General features: G+C 64.0%; 2 protein-coding genes across 5 annotated transcripts; both read right to left on the reverse strand.

Annotated features, from left to right (window-relative positions):
- Positions 1 to 221: 221 nt before the first annotated feature.
- On the reverse strand, positions 222 to 10295 carry USP36 (ubiquitin specific peptidase 36). 4 transcript variants are annotated; one of them, XM_064395449.1, is made up of 20 exons: positions 10152 to 10295; positions 9536 to 9824; positions 9246 to 9470; positions 8473 to 8583; positions 8108 to 8210; positions 7438 to 7505; positions 6969 to 7039; positions 6536 to 6618; positions 6113 to 6233; positions 5713 to 5853; positions 5280 to 5380; positions 4949 to 5087; positions 4093 to 4740; positions 3411 to 3514; positions 2307 to 2807; positions 1931 to 2067; positions 1413 to 1568; positions 1036 to 1151; positions 824 to 956; positions 222 to 740 (listed from the first exon to the last, which is right to left on the reverse strand). In XM_064395449.1, exons 1-20 carry the CDS (start codon positions 10152 to 10154, stop codon positions 736 to 738), a joined length of 3255 nt encoding a protein of 1084 aa, XP_064251519.1. In that variant the 5' UTR covers positions 10155 to 10295; the 3' UTR covers positions 222 to 735. The 4 variants fall into 4 exon arrangements, with proteins under 4 accessions (XP_064251519.1, XP_064251518.1, XP_064251517.1 ...); XM_064395448.1 differs by having other exon boundaries at positions 2307 to 2810; XM_064395447.1 differs by having other exon boundaries at positions 2307 to 2951.
- Positions 10296 to 10827: 532 nt separating this feature from the next.
- On the reverse strand, positions 10828 to 19192 carry TIMP2 (TIMP metallopeptidase inhibitor 2). The gene is made up of 5 exons (XM_064395471.1): positions 18846 to 19192; positions 13340 to 13440; positions 13149 to 13257; positions 12734 to 12858; positions 10828 to 12346 (listed from the first exon to the last, which is right to left on the reverse strand). Exons 1-5 carry the CDS (start codon positions 18970 to 18972, stop codon positions 12146 to 12148), a joined length of 663 nt encoding a protein of 220 aa, XP_064251541.1. The 5' UTR covers positions 18973 to 19192; the 3' UTR covers positions 10828 to 12145.
- Between the last annotated feature and the right edge of the window lie 502 nt (positions 19193 to 19694).

Here is a 19694-nt window from a genome sequence, read left to right on the forward strand (position 1 = left end):
CATGTCCCGGTGCCCCCCACCCATGTCCCGGTGGTCCACCCCCCGTCCCGCTGCCCCCCACCCATGTCCCGGTGATCCACCCCCGTCCCGCTGCCCCCCACCCATGTCCCGGTGATCCACCCCCGTCCCGGTGCCCCCCACCCATGTCCCGGTGATCCATCCCCGTCCCGGTGCCCCCTCCCGCCGCTCACCCCTCGCGATCGCAGCCGACCACGGCCGAGTGACAAAGACCGGGATTTATTCAGCTCCATCCTTCACTGCCCGTCGCCCCGGCGGCGGCGCTGCGGCCCCGCAGGGATCCCCCCCGGTGCCCCCGCGCCAGCGCGGGGCCGGGCCGACACGGGGCCGGGGGAGGCTTTCCATGCAGCTCGTGCAGGGGATGGACGGGGTCATGGAGTGAGGGTCGCTAACGCTGGGAAGGGGAGGCACGGCAGCATGGAGCATCAGGGATGGATTTGAGGCACTTGCCAGGAGCCCCCGCAGGTGCGGGCTGGGGCAAGAGGGGAAGAGGCACAGAGAAGCTGACGAGGAGCCTGGCCGAGGCAGGCTGGAGGCAAGGCAGAGTGGGCAGGCTCCTCTGCAGCTGGAAAGCAGCTCCCGGAAGGAAAAGGCACAACCCCAGGGCTGCGGCTGTATTCCCTCCCCTCTGAGCGTGCTCCACCGACAGCTCCCAGGACAGCGCTGCCCTCAGTCCTCGACCCGGGACTGCTCCCTGAGCAGTCAGGGATGCAGCTCTCAACCTGCGAGGCAAAGAGCAGTGTCAGCCCCCGCCAGGCTGCCATCCCCCCACCCCCAGGCTCGCTGTGCCCCCTGGCTCACTCACCTGAGAGCCTGTGGCCCAGGCTGGCCATCTTGGCAGGATGTGACATCAACCAGAAGTTGCGCTTGTTCTGCAACTTCTGGAATGGATTTGAGTCTCTCCTCCGCTCCTGCTTCATCTTCTTCATTTTCTTTACCTGTGCAGAGGTAGGAGAGCGCTCAGGTCAGAGTGCAGCGGCCCCAGCCTCCTCCCACCTGCCCCAGCCCAGCACCCACCTTTCCTTTGTCAAACTCCTGGTCCCACTCATCAATGACGGTCTTGCTTTGGGCCAGCGCTGTGTCCCGAATGGCATCCTGGCTCACGGCTGAAATCTCACCCTGCCAGGTCAAGACTGCAGAGCAGTGAATTCAGAAGGACTGGGCTGACATCCCCTTGCACCTGGCCCCACCCCAGGCGCGAGGCTGGAGCCCCTTGCTGCCCACCCTGTGCCAGCCCCGTGCCCGGGTGCACCTGCCTGCTCCCAGGAGCACCCCCTGTCTGCACTGGTGTGGGGGAGATCTGGCCCTGCAGAGCTGGGGAGGCTCTGCCCCCACCCAGGCCTTAGGGCAGGGGGCTGCACAGCTGTTTGCCCACCCAGGTGAGCCAGGATTACCTTCTTTGCCATAAGCCTTGTCCAAGGAATTCTGGAGCAGCTTGCCCACCACGCTGGACTCCTGGCTGTGGCCAGCCCAACTGCTGGCCACAGGGCTCAGGGCAGCCAGGGAGGGTCTCTCATCCCCAGTCTGGTTGTCACTGGGATGTGCTGCCACTGCAGAAAGAGGCAGGTGAGGATGAGCCAGGGGGAGCAAGGGAAGCTACCATGTCCCCTCCCTCTCCAAAGTGATCTCATCCCAGGAAACACCATTTGGACAGACAAGGTCCTCATGGCTGAGGGTGTCTGGGCACACAAGTGCCTATCCTGGGGGTCAGTCAAGGGGCCTGTCCCCACTTCCTCCTCCAGGGCTGTCCCCCAGGAGCAGCAGGCAGCCAGGGGGCAGGACACAGGCACTGCCAGGCAGCTGTGGGACCAGCAAGCACTGGGGATTGCACAGCAGTGCTCCAAGGGGGCTCCTGGGCAGGCAAGCCACTGGCCTGACCCTGCCAGGCACCAGAGAGGGCACAGGGTCACACCTGGGGTGCTGGCAGTGGGGACAGTGTTGGCAGCCAGGCTGCTGAGGCTTTCCATCCACTTGCGTTTACGGTGCTTGTGCTCTCCAGCCTCCACACTCTGATGTGTCCCACAGGGCTCTGCCTCAGTTGTCCTGGAGCTGGGGAAGGCAGTAGGGTCAGCTCACACCAGCCAGACCAGAGCAGGTGAGTCTGAGCTGCCCACAGAGCAACAAGGCACAGAGACACCCAGACTGCACCCATGGAGAGGTGAACCCACCCACAGCCATCAGGGGCTTCAGCTGGAGGCATGCTGAGGGGCATCCCTGCTGCACAAAGATGAGAAGCCCCTGACTCAGGGAGCCTGACCTCAGGCTCTCACATGCCCCTTGTCCCTCACCTGTCTGAAGACAGCATCCCAGAGCTGCATTCTTCTATCTTCAAGGGCCTGTCTTTGCTCCTGTTCTTCTTTTTCTTCTTCTTCCTCTTGAGAGGTGAAGCTGGCTCCATGCCCAGGCCAATACTGGGCTCTGGCACATGTTGCTTGGGCCCACTCTTCATGTCCTGACAGACCAGACCATGGCTGAGACCCTTGTGTGCCACCTCCTTCCCCATGACAGACACAAAGTCGCCTGGAGAGGCAATTTTCTTCTTGAGGGGCCTGGAGTCTTTATCAATGAAGTCCTTCTGAGGGGCAATGCCCTCCTTCTTGGGGAGCCTGGAGTCTTTGTCCTTGAAGCTCTCTGGAGAAACAATTCTCTCCTTCTTGGGAGGACTGGAGACCTCACCCACGTCCTTCACAGCCACAGCACCCGGGCTCCTGTCTGTGCTACGATGTTTCCTCTTCCGACGCTTCTTTTTGAAGGAACCCTCTGGCTCCTCCTGGCCAGACCCCGCGTCCCTGCTGCCAGAAAGAAGGTGGTGTGAAGTGTGGGCAGTGGAACCATGGGTCAGCAGGGAGGCTGGGTGCTGAGCAGGCAAGTTGAGCACGAAGCTGAAGGCAGGCTTTTCAGGATTGGGAAGGTCAAGAGCAGAAGAGGACAGGCTGAGGGACAGGAAAAGAGGCTGATCTGAAAGCCTGGAAGCCCCTCTCTTCCTCCCTCCCCTGAGGTGCAGAAACACAACACCCAACTGCTGCCATCTTGTCCATAAAATGGGAATCAGATGCTGCTCTGGAAGCACTCACAGGTCCCACAGCAGACCAGGAAAGAGTGGGTGCTGCTGCAGCACCTGCTGGTGGAGAAGGCTACAAGGGACACCCAGAGCAAGATCTAGACCAGGCTGGTGCCTCCTGATCCTATGGGACATTAGTACAGGGTCAGGGCCTGCAAAGCTCCCTCCCACTCTGTGCTGAAGTCAGCTCTTCTCATACCTGGAGCAAGCCCTGCCAGCCCCAGAGAACAGAAAAGCTGGCTGCAAGGCCCCACAGATACTCCATGGAGCACCCAAGGCTGTCACTGGCCTGCCTGCCATGTGGGAGCCTGGGAGCAATGGCACTGCTTACCTGGACTTGCCCAGAGGCCTAGGAGTGGAGTCAGGATGGGTGGCGGCTGAGGGCTGGGATTGTGCTTGGTGGTCACTCACGCTCATCTTCTGAGAGGGTTTGCCCTGCAGTTATTGACATAAATAAAAACTTGGCAGCCTAACACCAAGGTCTTCATGAGCCAAGAGAAAAAGGGGAGCCAAGAGAAAAAGGGGAGAACAGACACAGACAGGGGCAGGCAAGTGGGGGGTGGGAGAATCAGAAGTGTGTTCAGTTAGAAGAACAAAGGAAAAAAGGAAGGAAAGAAATTTAAAGACCTGGAACCCCAGTGCACCCTCCTGAGCCCACTCACTGCCTGTGGAGGAGGCACCCCCCACCTTCCTGTTGTGGCATCACCTCCTGCCACTGGCCCCAGGGGACAGGTGACACCAAGAAGGTGCCAAGGCCCCCCCCACTGGGACTGGCACAGTCACCCCTCTGTCCCAGGCAACCCCTGCATCACTCAGGGATGTGGACAACAGCAAGGCCTGCTCCCATACCCCGACCCAGAGAGGGGGGAGAGCAGCCAGCACAGCCCTGGGTTAGGAGCTGGGGGGCTCTCCCCACCCACCCCTGGTCAGCAGGAGCCTGGCAGGAGCCCTGCACAACCTGTTCAGAAGGCATAAGGTGTTCAGCTGGAGTCTCTGGGCAGAAGCTCACTCACCTTTTTGGCTGAGAGCTCTGGTTTCCTGGCCAGCAGTGGTGCCATGGTGCTGCCCCACTCCAGCAGGGAGGGTTTCACAGGGGCTGTCCCGGAGCTTTTGAGGGCAGCCAGGTCACAGTCTTTAGGGACAGCCAGCTTGGTGTCAGGGCCAGCAGGGAGGTGGGTGCCAGAGTCCCTTCCCTGAGAGGTGCAGAAGCTGCTGGAATTGCTCTTGGCCCTGTGGGTCTCCTTGGCCAGCTGCCCCACTGTGCTGCCCCAGGAATTCTTCAGGGTCCCGGCCATCGCCCCACAGCCACTGGGCTCCTGGCTGGACTTCAGCAGCTTGGATGAGGTAGGTGGCTTCTCACTGTCTGAGCCCTGTGGGGGCAGCCCTGCTTTGGCCCTGCACATGGTGCTGGCGGCATGGAAGCCTGTTCTGGGCATGCCAGGTGTCTGTGGCTTCTTGGGCCTCTGGACTTTGTCACTGCCCAGCAGTGTGGCCTCGTGGGTGGCTCTGTGGGGCAGTTTGGATGATGGGGTCTGAAAGGGTAGCTTTGACAGAGCAACTCCATTTGTCAGCTTTGAGCCCATCCCAGAAGAGCTGCGGGCAACAGGGACTCCAACATCACCTGGACCTGGCTGTCCCTTCCCCAGCAGCTTGTCTTCTTTCTAGACATGGAGAAAGAGAGAAGTTCAGTGAGGAAACTCAAGGAGCCACAGACACAGTGATAGTGCCCAGCCAGGATCCCTAGGTTCAGCAGGATCAGGATCTCTCCTCCTGCACAACACTTTCCCACTCATCCACCTCCCGGCCTGGCTGCAGCCCCCAGGGCTTGTGGAGGAGCAGCTCCTGGGAGCACCAACCTTCAGGACTCACCAGGCCCATCGGTGGCACACACAGGGTCCCGTTAATCGCAGGTTTCTTCATTGACTTGGAGTCACTGGCAGTGCAGCTGGGTGGGCTGAAGGCAGCCGTGGCCATGGGCCCTGCTGAGCTCTTCCTGGGGCTGCCCAGCCTGGGGAAGGCAAAGCACATCAGGCACACGAGGAAGGGGAGCCAGAGGCTGGAGGAGGTGAGGTGCTACAGCTAACCATGACACGGGGCTGGACCACTCCCTGCCACCCCCACTCTGGGCCAGCACACACCCAGGGGCCTTGGGGCTGCTTGGTGGGGGTAGGGCACCAGGAGGCACCGGGTGCTCTCTTACCTCAGGTAGAACAGCACATAGGCCTGCTGGTTGAGAACCACCTTGATGTTGCTGGGGTGGACCTCATGGTCATTCATTCGATACCACTGCCCGTTGCTGGCCTGTGGAAGCAGAACATGGAGCAGGTCAGGCTGTGTCTGAGAACAGGGTCAGGCTCTGGCCAGGGAGCCTCCTGGCCTGCAGAGCAGCAGGAACAGCACTCATCATCAGAGCTCCTCTCCCCAAAACCCACACATGGCCCAAGGGCAGACCAGAGAGCTCTGTCAGGGCAGACCTTCATGTTTCCTGCAGCTGACCACAGTCTGTGCCCCATGTCCAGTGCTCCACACCATCCACCCTACCAAGCACCTTCCTTTCTGCACCCTGAAGGGACCCACAAGCACCTACCAGGCCCCAGCCCAGACAGGGTCCCAAGGGAGCATCCCAGGCTCACCTTCACGTAGCAGAAGTAGTGCCCTGCGTTGCAGCTGTACCCAGAGTGCACCAGCACTGCGTAGAGTCCATATGTGATGGGATCGCCCTTGGGCTCGGACATGTAAGGCCGGATGTCCAAGAACTCAGGGTAGCCCACGTCCTGTGGAAAGAAGATGTCTCAGGAGCTGCCATGGCTTTCTTGCCAGAACAAGAGTAGTTCTGCTGTGCTATGAGTCCCATCTCTCGAGGGAGGGGACATGCTCTCCCCAGGCAGAGACTGGCGAGGAAGATACCAGGATGAACCCAACTTCCCCCACGGGGGAATGGCCTCAGGACTGCACCAGGACCACCTCCCACCCTGCTGGGGGCAGGACCTTGGGCCAGGACACAGCTCTGGCTGTGCATCACTGAGCACTCACCTTGGTGATTTTCCTTCCACCTGAAGAGCCACAACTGCCAAAGCGTTTCAGTGAAATCGTGAGAACGTTGGAGGCTCGATGGATGGTGAAACGTTTGCTGGCCGCCACTTTCTTCCTGCACCTGCCCAGGAAAGCTCAAGCTATTCAAGCTGTTCCAAAATCCATGGCTGCCTGCCCTGGCCACACAGCAATGGCAAACCCCATGGGAATGGTGCTGCTGGCACCAGGCACTGCTCCAGACATCTCTCCACGGCCATGCCTTTGAAGACAAGGAAGCTGAGGAGCAGCAGTCTTCATCACAGGCTTCCATGGCCCTGTACCTCACGGCTTAGCCATGCAGCAGGCACAGAAGCCCTCCCACATTGTGGCAGCCTTCCCACATCACACCCATGGACCCCGTTAAGCCCCTATGTTCACACTCACATGCTGCACCTGTAAGCGTTGTCCCCACCCAGCTGCTCTGGCTTCACAAACAGCTCCAAGGCTCGCACGATGTTTGCGGCTCGCTGCAAGGACAGGGTGGAGGTCAGTGCAGGTGGGGCCTGCCCACGGCACAGCCCCACTCCCTGCAGAGGTGCTGGCCCCAGGAGAGAGCACACAGCACAGGGCTGCAGGCTGCCCAAGAGTCCTGAGCCTGGCCCTGGCACGGCATGGTGGCTGCTCTGCCCCACAGCACTGCCAGCCTGCACAGAGGGGTCACAGCTCATGTTCAGACCACAGGCACTGAGACAGGGAAGGAGGAGCAACAGCAGGAGCTGCTTCCCTCCTGCCAGTACCTGTCTGCAGGTTAAGGAGCCTCAGAGCAGGAACACCCCCCTGAAGAGCAGAGACCCCCATCCCAACCCTGCAGCAGTACCTCGACCTCCAGTGTCACGTCCAAGTAAGGGTCATAGGTATCTGACACAGTCTTGCACTCCAAGCATTTCACTGCAAAAAGAAGAGCCATGGGCACACCCTGGCACAACACCAGCACCAACCACACCCCAGCAGGGCACAGACAGCTGCAGTGTCCCCCCAGTCCAGCTCTGGGATGTCAGCACTGGGATTGACAGCCTCACAGGGAGGAGGGCTGGCACATCCACTCTGTGCTGGGGAAGCAGCTGTCTTCAGACAGCTGGGAACATGGCTCCTTTTGCTGATGGCACTGAGCTGGGGACCCACAGCTTGGGCCCCCCAGGCAGTGGCTTTTCCCATTGCCACACCAGGGGTCATGACCCACAAGTGCTGCAGGACTGACCAACTGCAGCTCTGTTAAGTCAAACATGTAAGCCATTTTCCCAAAGGGTTTTACTGCCCAGGTCCAGGCCCAGACTGCTGGTACTCACCACGGGACCGCAGGTAACCACCGAAGATCTGGTGAACCAGAGTTGTAGCCTGGGTCTGGCGATCCAACCTACACAGAGACAGCAGCACAGATCTCACACTGCAGCAGCCAGCCCTGCTGGACTGCTCAGGACAGCCCCCCTCTGTGTTCTGGCCAGTGGCCGGGCTGTGGAGCCCCAGGGAAGTCACAGCCCCTGCCAGACTGCTCTCCCTGGGTCCCAGCTGAAGGGTGACACCAGGCTCCAATACACACCTTCCTCTCAAGGATGCAGAAGCTCCTGGTTGGAGCTCAGAGCAGAGGCAGAGCTTCCCAGGACAAAGGGCCTGGGGGAAGCTGCCCTTACACAGCCACAGAGGTGGGGCTGAGCTAGCAAGTAGGCCTGTATCCCTCGGCAAGTGGGATGTGATCCCAGCCTGTAGCAGCCTCGGGATTTGGGGGCAGGACTGCAGCTATGCTGAGGTGGAGGAGTCAGCAGAAGGTGAACAACAGCCCAGAGCCCTGTCTCTGAGGGGCAGAGAGCTGGACCCCACACCCGAGGCCCCTGGAGTCAGAACCTCCCCACAATAAGGCTGACCTGGGGCACATGTTCACTCCACAGTCCACTCCCGTGAGTGCAGGGGACCAGCAAGGGAACAGCAAAGAACACTGATGGGCCATCAGGCCCCACATACTTGGTGTAGCCATTCAGGCAGGCCTTCTGCATGGCATCGATGGTGTAGCGCAGGAACTCGTGTGCATCCTCCTGCCTGCCGAAGCGCAAGTTATGGGAAATCTCTGCAAGAGAGGGAGGACTCAGCACGTGCTGCAACAGATGCCATCCCTCCCTGCCTTCCCTGGGGCAAGGACTCTGGGGCTTGAGTCCCCTCAACCCAAACCACACATCAGACTCTGTCACAGAGGAAGCCCCTGGCAGCCCAAGAAGTTTCCAGGCACTCCGAGGCTCCATGAGTCATCTCAGTGGAGCTGTTTGCCAAAACATGCCCCAATCCCAATAGCTCTGCTCCCACATTAGTCATGGGGGGGCAGCCCTCCTTACTCTTGAGGTCTCGGATGATGGAGAGTGGCTTTATTGCATTGCCGCTGTTGGCAAAAGCCTGAATCGTGTGGTTCTGCATAGTGCACATCATGCAGAAGCTTCCGTGGGCACCTGGAGCAGGAGAGACGACATGACGTTGGGGACAAACCCAGGAGAGATGGAGGCAGGACAGGCGATCTCTGGTCCAATACAGCTCAGTTTTCCCTATGAGCTCGAAGCTACGGGACATGGGGACCAGCCTGTGCCATCCCAACCGGCACAGCCCATCACAGGACCAGCCAGGGCAGCAGCCCACATGAGACAGCGTTCACACTGATAGAAAACAGGTCCCAGGTATGCACTGGACCATCCCATAACTTGGCCCTGAGGGACAGATCCTGCCAGCATTCCTATGGATGGGGATGCAAGGCCTGTGTGCTCCCTGTGGTGACAGCTCACAGCAGCACCTGCCACGCTGCTCTTCCGCACTCCCCGCAGTCAGGGGCTATTCAGGACCCCCAAGAAGCCAGTAGGCCCCATTGGGTCCATCTTAGTCCTGGCTACACCCAGCAGAGACAAAGATGCCAAGCATGGGAACACTGCTATGGCCAGGAAAAGTGAGTAGGATCCAGGAACAGCCTCTTGACAGAAAAACAGGCAGGGCAGGGAAGGAGCATCCTGATATCTGCACGCTCTCACCAGAGCCAGGCAGAGGTGCTGAGCACAGCACTGTGAGCAGGACAGTCAGGCGCTGCTCGTCCCTCCCGGCCCCCTGAACCGGGGTCCCCACTCACAAGTGCGTCCGTGCTCCCGGGAGAGCAGGTAGTTGGTGAGGGGTGGCGTGTACGTCAGGCACTGCAGCGCCGAGTTCAGGAAGCAGGTGTTCCCCAGGTTACTCAGCCCGGCGCCCACACGGTGGACCCGCTCCCACTTCATGGAGAGGCTCTGGGCTGGGAAGAGCACCTTCTGCGGCGCGGGGATCCCGTCACCCGCGGCCCTCGGCGGGGCATGGCTCTGTCCTGAGGGGAGCAGAGAGTCAGCCGTGGGCAGGAGCGCGGGGTGTCCCTTCACCCTCTCCACTCACCCGGGGGGTTCTGCGGCCGCTCCGGAAGGCTGCCGGTGATGCCGAGGGGGCGGCCAATGGCCTCGGCGCCGATGTGCTCGTACTTGTCCCGCAGGTGCCCCAGCTGCCCGGCCAGGCCGCGGCGGGCGGGCACGAACTCGATGCGCTGCTGCAGCACGGAGCGGGCGGCGGCGGCCAGCGGCCGGCCCAGCTCCGCCGCCGCCTCCCGCCGCCCCGGCTCCAGCGCCTCCCGCAGCTTCTCCGCGATCATCGCCGTGGGCGGCCGGCTCGGCGGGCCCGGCGGCCGCGGCTGCAGAGAGGGCGGAAAGGTTGGCTGAGCGGGGGGCAGCGGCCCGGCGAGGCCTCTCCCGCTGCGCTCCGGCTCTCAGAGCAGCCGGCCGCCGCCACGGCCCCCGCGGCGCGTCCCGCGGGCACCGCAAACCCTCCGCCGCTACCCGCGACCCCGAGCGCCTCCACCGCGCGGTCTCGGCCCGGCCGCCGCCATCTGCGGCCCGGCCGGTCCCGGCGCTCCGCTCCCCACGGGCGGCCCCGCCGGCAGGGCGGAGGAGCGCGGCGGGACGGGGGCGCAGGCCCCGGCGTCCCCGGGCCCGTCCCGCCCGGCCCCGGCAGCGCTCACCATCCGGGTCCCGCCGCACGCACGTGTCGCCACACCGCCACTCGCTCGCCGCCGCCACGAACTGCTTCCGCGCCGGCCCCGCGGGGCGGCTCCGCTCCGCCTGGCTCGGCGCAGCGCGGAGCCGCGGCCGCTCCGCCCCTCGCTCGAAACAGCCAACGGAGACACGAGCTCCGCCCGCCCGCTGCGAGCCCCGGCGCGGGCGGAGGCAGGACGCGGCTGCTCCGGCAAAGGCGGCCGGCAACGCCGCGCCCACAGCGGACGGTCCCACCGGGGGACATTTCCACGCGGTCCGGCCACCATGCGGTACCGCGGCCCCGCCCGAGCCCCCTGAGAAATGGCCCCGCCCGGTGCCGCTCCCGGTGCCGTCGGATCCTGCCCTTTCCCGCCCTCGGCGCTGCCGCCCGCATCCAAGGTGGGCCCTTCCCTCTTGCCCTCCCTGTCTCGTTCCCTTCCCTCCGGCGGCCCCGCGGGGTTCGCTTCTCTCCGCTGCTGTGCAGGGGCGGGGGGTCCGGTTGGGTCCGGAGGGGGTCCCGGCCGAGCGCCCCCAGGGCCGAACCGGAGCAGCGGTCCCCTCTTCCCCTTTGCCCTGGAGCTCCCGGCACAGACCCTCTGCGGGTACGGGAGCGGCTCCAGCGCCGGACGAGGAGACGGAAATCACGGCACAGGGACGACAGAGCCGGCGGCAAAACAAGTGGCGATATTGAAGTCAAAAACAGAGGAGCAGCAGCGACAGGAGCACAACGGGTACAGCCATACAGAGCGCCCGGGATGCGCGGTCGGGACTGAGTAAAGGTTGGGTTTTTTTTTTCTTTTTCTTTCTTTTTAATTTTTCTCTTTAATATGTTGAAATTGCCCAGACTGGTCCAGTACGACATCTCAAACCTTACAGGGATGCACAGCATGAAAACCCCACCGGCACAGGGCTGCAGGGAGCATTCCCGGCACACTCCCAAAGCCACGGGTGCACGTGCCAGTGCCGTGCCAGCTCTGCGGCACACGCCAGCATCGCTGTGGCATGGGGATGGCTCAGAGAACTCAGGGCCCAGGGGTGTGAGGGGTCACCGGAGGGGACAGGTTTTCCTGCAGCTGCCCTGCTGCCAGTTCCAGGCTCCACTCCTGACACTGCAGAGAAGGGAGCTTGCCTGGCTGCAGTGGTGCTGAGGGCCACGGCATGGCCCAGATCTGCACGAGGCGATGATGGACACCCTGTGCCCATGCAGCCAGAGCTGCGGACCCTGGTGCCCTGCCAAGGGTTCCAGGTCGAGCCTGTCAATGGTGGCATCTGCAGAAGGATCTGTAGGAGGTTGCAGGGGAACAGAGATCACCGGAGAGAGGACCATGTGGAGAGAGAGGCAACAGTGCACGGGTGCATGTCAGGCGTCACCCCAAATATGCTAACATGCCCCTCCAGCCTTCTGGGACAAGGCACCTGTGCAGGAGTCATCTGGCCCTGTGAAAGGCCCGGAGCCCCTTGCTGGGGGTTGTGCCCCATGGTAAAGCCCCCCAGAGCCCCTGCCCAGAGGGGTACCCTTCTGGCACCCCGAAGGGAGAGGTACCTGGTGGGGGGAGGGGTACAGCAGGGTTGCCAGGTGCTGCGGTGGGGAGGGCTGTGCATCTGGAGCTGTGGGGGAGGCTCCCACAGCGGGGCACTGGTAGACCTGCTACGCAGCCAGGGCAGCTCCCACCACTCACAAGGGCTTGATTCCTTCACAGCTGCCAGAGCCAAGCATGGCTGGGGGATTGTGACCCTGGCAGGGAGGTGCCCACACCCTGCTCAGCCCTGCCACGAGCGAAGGATGCCCAGTGCAGCTGCAGGCTGCCAGGAGCCTGCAACAGAGCAGGTACCTGGCCCTGGCCCCCACACGGGTGGCAGCCACCGGGGCCCCCTGCAGCCGAGTGGATTTTCATGCTGTCTCCAGGATTTGATATCAGCGTGGACCAGTCTAACATCTCGCAGGTTTTTTCTACTGGCTACTGGAATGCGCTCGTTTGGCTTAGGGGTCCTCGATGTCGAGAAACTCTTGCTTGGGGGGGGCCATGCCGCGGTACCAGGCGCATGAGCCGTCGCTCCTCTTGATGCAGGCGTAGTGCTTCGCCTGCCGCCCATCCACGTTGTTCTTCTCCATCGCCCAGTCTGTCCACAGACACTCATCCGAGGAGGAGACGAAGCAGGGGATGGAGAGGCAGCGCGAGATCTGTGCGTAACAGAGACTGTCACCCACCAAGCCAAGGGGACACTGGGCCAGGGGGAAGCAGCATGCTCTGCTTTGTCCACCCCCCAGCTCTGGACAGGGATGCCAGGCTGACCCTGCCCTGTGGGGCATGGTGGGGATGCAACCCCAATGCAGAGGACTGGGGAACCCCTGGTTGCCAGTCCCAGGGCTGGCCTTGGTTCCCAGCTGGAGGAAGACAGAGGCAGGGCTGCCCTTCCTGTTTGCCCAGCCACGTGCTGTGTCCCTGCCCAGCATCACCCATGAAGGATAGGGAAGAGCATCTCACTGTGGAGCCCACCCCTGCCTGGGGGCTGCAGACCCTCCCTGGTGTGGGGCATGGGGCATGTGGGAGGCAGCCTGGTTGCTCACCTTGCACTCACAGCCCATCTGGTACCGCTGGTTTAGGCTCTTCTTCTGGGTTGGGGTCAGCGAGTCCCAGGTGGACACCAAGTCACAGAGCGTGATGTGCATCTTGCCATTGCCCTCTGACTTGCCTGGGGAGAGGCCAGTCAGACCATTCAAGGGGGTTGCCCAGGGCCTTGAGAGCTCGTGGTGCCTGGGGCCCCTCACTGTGCCCTGTCCCTGGTGACTCTGGGGAGCAGAGGCTTGTCCCCAGCTGCCCCCTCCATGGCTCGGGGCTGCCAAGCACAGCCAGGACACAGCCAGTGGGTTACCCAAGGGCTGGTGGCTGGAGCAGGAGGGGCAAGGGGAGAATGTGCCCAGGGAGCAGACACACATCAGGCACTGTCCCGCTGCCCCCAAGAGCCCTCCCCGCAGTGCTCACCTGCAATGAGATACTCCTTCTTCCCGCCGGTGTCCAGCAGCCGGCCGCACACGGCAGTGGATGGAGCCGTGTAGATGAACTCTATGTCCTGGTCGGGGCCCTTGAACATCTGGGGAGCAGAGGCAGGTGTGAGTGGCTGGTGAAGGGGCCACCCCACGGTCCCAGCCTCCTGACCCGATGTGCCCCGTTACCTTGATCTGCTTGATTTCATACTGAATGCGTTTGATTGGATTCCCGTATATATCATTCCCCGAATCCACCTCCTTTGCAGAGACGGCCTTGGCTCGGATCACTGGAAGGGAGAGGTGAGGTAAGTGCGTGACCAGTCCCTGCACCTCACAGGGTCTCCCACCTTCACAGGGGACTACTGCCCACAGCAGACCCCACTGCCTGGCTGCCCCCAGAGCCGGCTGTCACCCGCTGTCCCCAGAGGGATGGGGCTCTGGCACGTGCAGGACAGTGGCCAGCAGCATTGCAGCAGCAGCCTCAAGGCGGGTGATAAGGAATGTTCACAACAGGATCGCCTGGCCCCAGGGCTGGTGAGGCCATGGCACGGTGAGCCAGGGGACAGCTCTGCTGTGGCAGGGTCCCTGCGGTCATGCTGCTGCCACAGCCCAGGATGAGCGGTCCGGCATGTGAGGGCTCGGCACGTGGCAGTGACCTGCAGGGCCAGGGCGGGCAGCCAGCTCAACCTTACTCACCGGCTGGGACATTGGGCTGGCTCATGCTGGGCACGGTGCCTGGGTCCCTGCCTGGGACCTGCAGCCCCCAGTTGTGCCTGGCTCCCTCCACCAGTGCAGGGACGGAAGCTCCAAGGCAGTACCAGGGATGCTGATGGTGAAGGGGAGAGTGGCAGTGCCAAAGCTAGAGCTCCTACTCAGCACTCAGAGGATGGAAGGGGCCTGGCTGCAGGGCAGTGGCTGGCAGGGCTCCCTGCTCTGCCAGGGGGTACCCCTGTCCAAGGGAAGGGCACCTCCCCACCCTGCAGGGCTTCTCCCTGCCCTGCCAGCCCCCCGAGCACTGTGGGGCAGGGAACAGAGAGCTGGGCACTTTCACAGAGTTCATCCTCGTTCATGTCCCCACTGAAGGGTGCTGGGCTGGGAGCAGCCAGGGACATGCAGAGGTCACCCACTGCCTGGCACAGAGGAGCTTCTCTCAGCTGGCATGGCCAGAGAGGGAATCTGACCACACTCTATAAATACCACGGGCTGTGGGGGCATGCAAGCAGGCTATTTAAGCTGAAGGTCAGAGAGGCACGGCCCCGTGTGGGCACCAGCAAGTGCCAACAGAGTTTTTACTCTGGGAGGGTGACCGTGGCACCAACATGAGCAGGGACCAGGGAAGAGGTTTCCCAAAGTGGCCATCCCTAGTCACAGGCAGCACTTGTGTGCGGGGCTGGGGGAAGCAATGGCTGCACTGGGGGCTTTCCCAGCTGCTCCCATCCCTTGGGAAGGGCTGGGCCTCAGCCCTGCCTGGGGACAGCACCCACTCCTGTGTCAGCAGTGTGCTGGGATCACCACAGACACAGGCCACCCCTCGCCCACGGCCACCGCGTCTCCGTGAGCCGAGCCCTGCGCGCCACCAGTGTAACTCGGGTGCAGCTAGTGCCGGCTCCCGTGCGGGGAATGGTTGCTGGTTCAGTGGGCTCCAGCCTTTTCCATTCACGTGCTGATGAATCACTTGACAAAAATGCAGCCCGATTCTGGGTGGATTTGTTCAGAACAGTGCAGCTTTGTGGAGGGGACGACTGCGCTGTGCTTTCCCCGCCAAGACCCCGCAGCGCAGCCAAGCTGCTCCACGCCCGCCAGGAACCAGGGCAGTGGAGGGAGCCCTGAGGAGAGCCTGGGCAAGGAGGCTGGGTTAGGGATGCAGGCAACCCCTGGGTGCCCAAGAACCAGTAGTCAGACCTCCCCAAGTGCCAATGCCCCCACTGGCCCTGTCACCCACCACTCCTGCTGCTGACATGGGCAACCACCAGCCAGGGAGCCCAGACCCTCTGAGAAATGAGCCAAGGCTCTCTGGCTCCTGCAGGGCATGGCAGGTACAGCACACAGTTGTCACTGGCTTTCCAAGTTGGACCAGGGAAATGCTGGAAATGCTCCTTCCCCAGGCAGGCCAAGCAAGAGGGTGCTGCTCTGTGGGAGCAGAGGGTCCCCTGGCAGAGTGGGATCCCCACTGGTGACATCTCCTGTGCAGGTCCCCAGGGCTGCCACTGTGGCCTCCCCATAGTGAGGACCCTGGACCCTCCAGGGACAGAGAGACCCTGCAAGGTTAGCATGTCCCCTTACTGCCCCTCTGCCACCAGCATCAGTTGGGGACAAATACAGTCATCCAATTCCACAAAACAACCAGGTTGTCTCTCTGGGCTTGCTAGTGCTGGGGTTTGTCCTCCCTGGCCCCATGTGGGGCTACCCCACCTCAGGGCACCACTGTGCTCGCCTGTGCCCCATGGGAAGAGGGGCAGTACAAGGACCCTTGGCCATGGGACCCCCCTTCTGGCCCAAGCCTTGCAGAATGGCTGTCCTTTCCCCTGCTCTGCCACCCCAAACCCCAGCAAGCCACCCTGCCCACATGCACCCACAGCTGCCCAGGAAGAGCCAGTACCCACGGACAGCAGGGGCCACTGCTGGGCTGGATGCCCAGAGAACAAAGCTCCCTTCTCCAGTGCTGCTGGCAGCAGAGGGGCTGGCTGCCAGTGCCAGCGCTGCCCACTGCCTGCCTGGCACTGCCGGCCCAGGCACCTGACCCTTCGGCAACGGCAGCCCCGCAGTCACTCTAGCCCTGCTTGAGGCCGGCAGAGCTGGGGAGATAGCTAACCACGCTGGGAGGGATTCCTGCACCCGCCCTGCCCGGCGCAAGGGCCACAGCCACCTCCAGGTGCCTGCTGGCACCCCGTGCCCGCCCGCGGCCGCAGCGGCGGGCACCCCGCCCGGCACGGCGGTGTGAGGATGCTGAGGCTGCAGGCGTGCAGGGCTGGGCAGGGCAGCGCGGGGGAAGAGGAGGCCACGGAGACTCCTGGTGCCCAGCAGTGCCCGCGGGGCGGCAGGTCCCGCTCGCCCGCCGCCCTGCGCGGGAGCCACGGGCTGAGCGCTGCCGTGGCCGCCTGCGTCATTCCGGCCGCTGACGGGAGCGGGATGGAGCCCAATCAGCGGCAGCCCCCGCGTCAGCCCACGGCCCCTCTGCGCCAGCCGCACCGGAGGGCTCGGCTGCCGCGCTCGGCAGGGCGGCACCGGGCACCGGCACCGGGCAAGGGCACCGGCACCGCCAGGCTCGGCGGCGTTTGCAGGCAGCTGCACCCCCGCGGGGATAGCTCGCACCACTCCCCCGCAAAGCCCCTCCTCTGCCCGGTCCCTGCTGGCAGCCCCACACTTCTCACCGTGCCCGTCCCGGGGCACCGAGCCCTGGGACGAGTGGGATCAGTGCAATCCAGCTGCCCGTCCCAGCTGCCCCCGGCCCAGGCTGCACCGAGCCCTGCTCCCCCCTGCCCCAGCCACCGCCTGCTGCCTCGCAGGGGCACAGCCACGGCTTTGCCTAGAAGGGCTCAGCATCACCCCCTCACACCCCACATGGAGCTGCAGCAGGAGCCGGGTGTCCTGCTGTGGCACCACTGGGCAGCTGAGCATCTCCTGCAGCAGAGCAGCCCAGCAGAGCCTGGGCACAGCCCCAGTCAGGGATGGTGGATGGGGCAGCCCCAAGCCCTTGGGCCCTGCAGAAAAGCCCTGCTCATCTCATCAGCCAGGACATGCAAGCACAGGCTGGCAGGTTCTAAGTCACCAGCCCCAGTGACACAACCCCAGCCCCTCCATGACCCCCAGCCCCTCAGGCATCCCCCCACCCAATGCAGAACTGCATCTGCCTCCCCTTGCACCACCTGGAAGCGCAGCTCTGGGCTGTGGCTGCTCCAGTCCCTGCACAGGGGCAGGTGCAAGGCCAGAGGGGCCATGGGGATGTGTTAGGCACTGCCCACGCCATGGAGAGGAGATCCCAGGCCCCAGGGCCAGGACACACACTGTGCTCAGCCTGATACCCCTACTGAGGGTTGAGCATGAGCCTTGGGGTCCCTTCGCCTTGGGTGCACCTACCCAGCAGTGCAGGACATCAGCCATCCCCACAGCACCACATTTCTGTCAAGGGCCCAGCCTGGATACAGGTCCCTCAGCAGCTGGGAAAGGTCCCAGCAGCACTGGGGCCCAGGTTCTCCCTGAGCTCCACACACCTGCTGGGATGGAAGTGGCTGAGAAACATCCCAACTCCAGAGAGTGTCCCGGGGAAGATAAGCAGCAAAAGGCCAGGGCACACAAGATCATCCCAGGTTGTGCCCCGCTGTCCCCAAGCCCAGCACTGTTTTCACTTAGGCCCACACGAAGCACATTTGATACAGATGAGCTGCACAAGAGGCTTGGGCTGGGAGCCAGAAGGTGCCAGCGCTGCCGGCAGCGTGGCTGGGAGGACGCTGCCTGGCAGGATGGGCACCTGCTGAGGGCAGCGGGGCGGCTGCAGAGCAAAGCTCAGCGAGGCAGTGCCCTCCCAGGGGACGGTGCAGACAGCCAGGGCCGCCAAGACAGACAGTGACTCAGCAGCTGAGTCAGGGCTGAGCCGGCACCCCACGACGGGCAGTGAGTCACGAGTGCCCCGAAAGCTGATCCTGACAGCAGCGTGATGGGAAGCTGCAGCCGCACTGCCCGAGCAGGCACAGGGCATCCTGTGGGCCAGGGACACCAGCTCCAGCAGCAACTACAGAAACCCAGTGCTCCATTTTGTCTCAAAACCTCCCTGTCCCCAGCACGCCTCGTGGTGAGCCAGGGCACCCGAGGCAGCAGCCAAGTACTGTGGGAGTTGCCGTCACGGAGGAAAGACGCTGGGAGCGGGGTCTGGAAGGGACGCCTGTGAGGAGCATCCCGGATCTGGAGCAGGGGACAGGGCAGGGCCATCCAGAGGTTGGGGCTGCCTCAGTGTTTGGGAATGTTACCTCTCCAGCTGAGCCTGGGAACGGGCCCGCGAAGGAAAGCGCCGGGAACTGGGGCCGGCCTGTTCAGTTCATATGTTAAAATTTAATAAGGGCATTATTCATAGAAAGAGGAATCCAGATCCCGGCGCTGCCAAGCCCCCCCTTTCAGCAGCATCCAAGCCGAACAAAGTGGGACGGGGGAAAGGAAATGCCTGGAAATAAGGTGCAGACAGGGGTGACCGAGCCGTGGCGGCAGCTGCCGGGGACAGGGGCTCCTCCGGGCTCCGGACCGGTGCCGTGGCCGCACTCAGAAGGTCCCGGTGGCCCCCGGGCCCCAGCCCCGCGCTGCCACGTACCTCGCGGTGTCGCCAGAGTCGGGGGAGGCCGGGCCCACCCGTGTCATTCACCGGGGGGCGGTCAGTGGGGACCCGGGCGCTCCGGTCGCCGCTCGCAGCGGCGGAGGCGCCCCCGGGAGCAGGGCCGGGCGCGGGAGCCCCCCGAGACGCTGGGAGGAGGTGCGGGGCGGGGCGGGACGGGCACAGCCCGCACGGACGGACCGCGCCCGGCCGCGCATCCGCACCCGCCGACACACCCCCGGCCGGGCGGGCGCCGCGGGCAGGTGCCGGGGGTCGGGGGGCTCTGCCCGCTCCCCGCCCGCCCCGCGCCAACTTTCCGCTCCTTCCCCCGCCGGGAAGTTGGCGCGGGCGGGGGCTCGGGGGGCTCGGGGCGGGGTTCCCCGCGGCGCTCACCTACGTCGGCGTTGCAGAAGGCCTGTTGCGGGTGGATGGGCGAGCAGCTGCAGGCGTCGGCCGGGCGGGCCCTGCCGAGCAGCAGCACCGCCAGCCAGGCCAGCAGGCTGGGCAGCGCGGCGGGCATGGTGCGGGGCTGCGGGCGCGGCCGCCCGGCCCCGATCCCGCACGCACCGCCGGGCCCGGCCGAGCCGCCGCCGGGAACTCGGGTCCGGCCGGGGCGGGCGCTCTGCGGCCGCCGCTCCGTTGCCTTCACGGAGCCCGTTCGCTTCCTCCCCGCCGCGCTCGGCCTCGCTCTTTAACGTGCTCCGGGGATCTGCTGCTCCTCCTCCGCGTGGCGCGGGGCCAGCCCGGCTGCGCCCGCCCTCCGCGGGATGCGGCTCCGCCGCGACCGCTGCCCCCGCCCCGGCACGGCCCCCGCCGCGGGCACCGGCCGCCCCCGCCCCCCCCCGGCCCCTTCGCTCCCGGGGCCCAAACCCCCGCAGCGGATGGCCGGAGCGGCAGCAGTTCTGTGCCCGAGAATCCCTCCCCACCTTGGGCTCCTCCACCCCAGCTTGTCCCACAGCCGAGTCAGCTCCCCTGCCTGCTTCCTGCCCCCACTGCGGCTCCTGTGCCCCTGCCCCAGGCCTCGTGCCTCTCCCCACGGCAGCAGCTCCTGCCCTGGAGCACAGCTCCAAAACCCCACCTTGTCTCTATCCTGGATGCACGATGGGGTTTAACCCTGGTGGGCAGCTCAGCCCCCAGCTGCTTCTGGTTCATTCTTCCCAGCCGGGTGGTGAGAGAACTGGGAAGGGGAAAGTGAGAAAACTGCTGGCTGAGATAAAGGTGAAGCAAAAGCCACACATAAGC

Source organism: Passer domesticus, chromosome 20 (genome assembly GCF_036417665.1).
Source record: "Passer domesticus isolate bPasDom1 chromosome 20, bPasDom1.hap1, whole genome shotgun sequence".
Lineage (NCBI taxonomy): Eukaryota > Metazoa > Chordata > Aves > Passeriformes > Passeridae > Passer > Passer domesticus.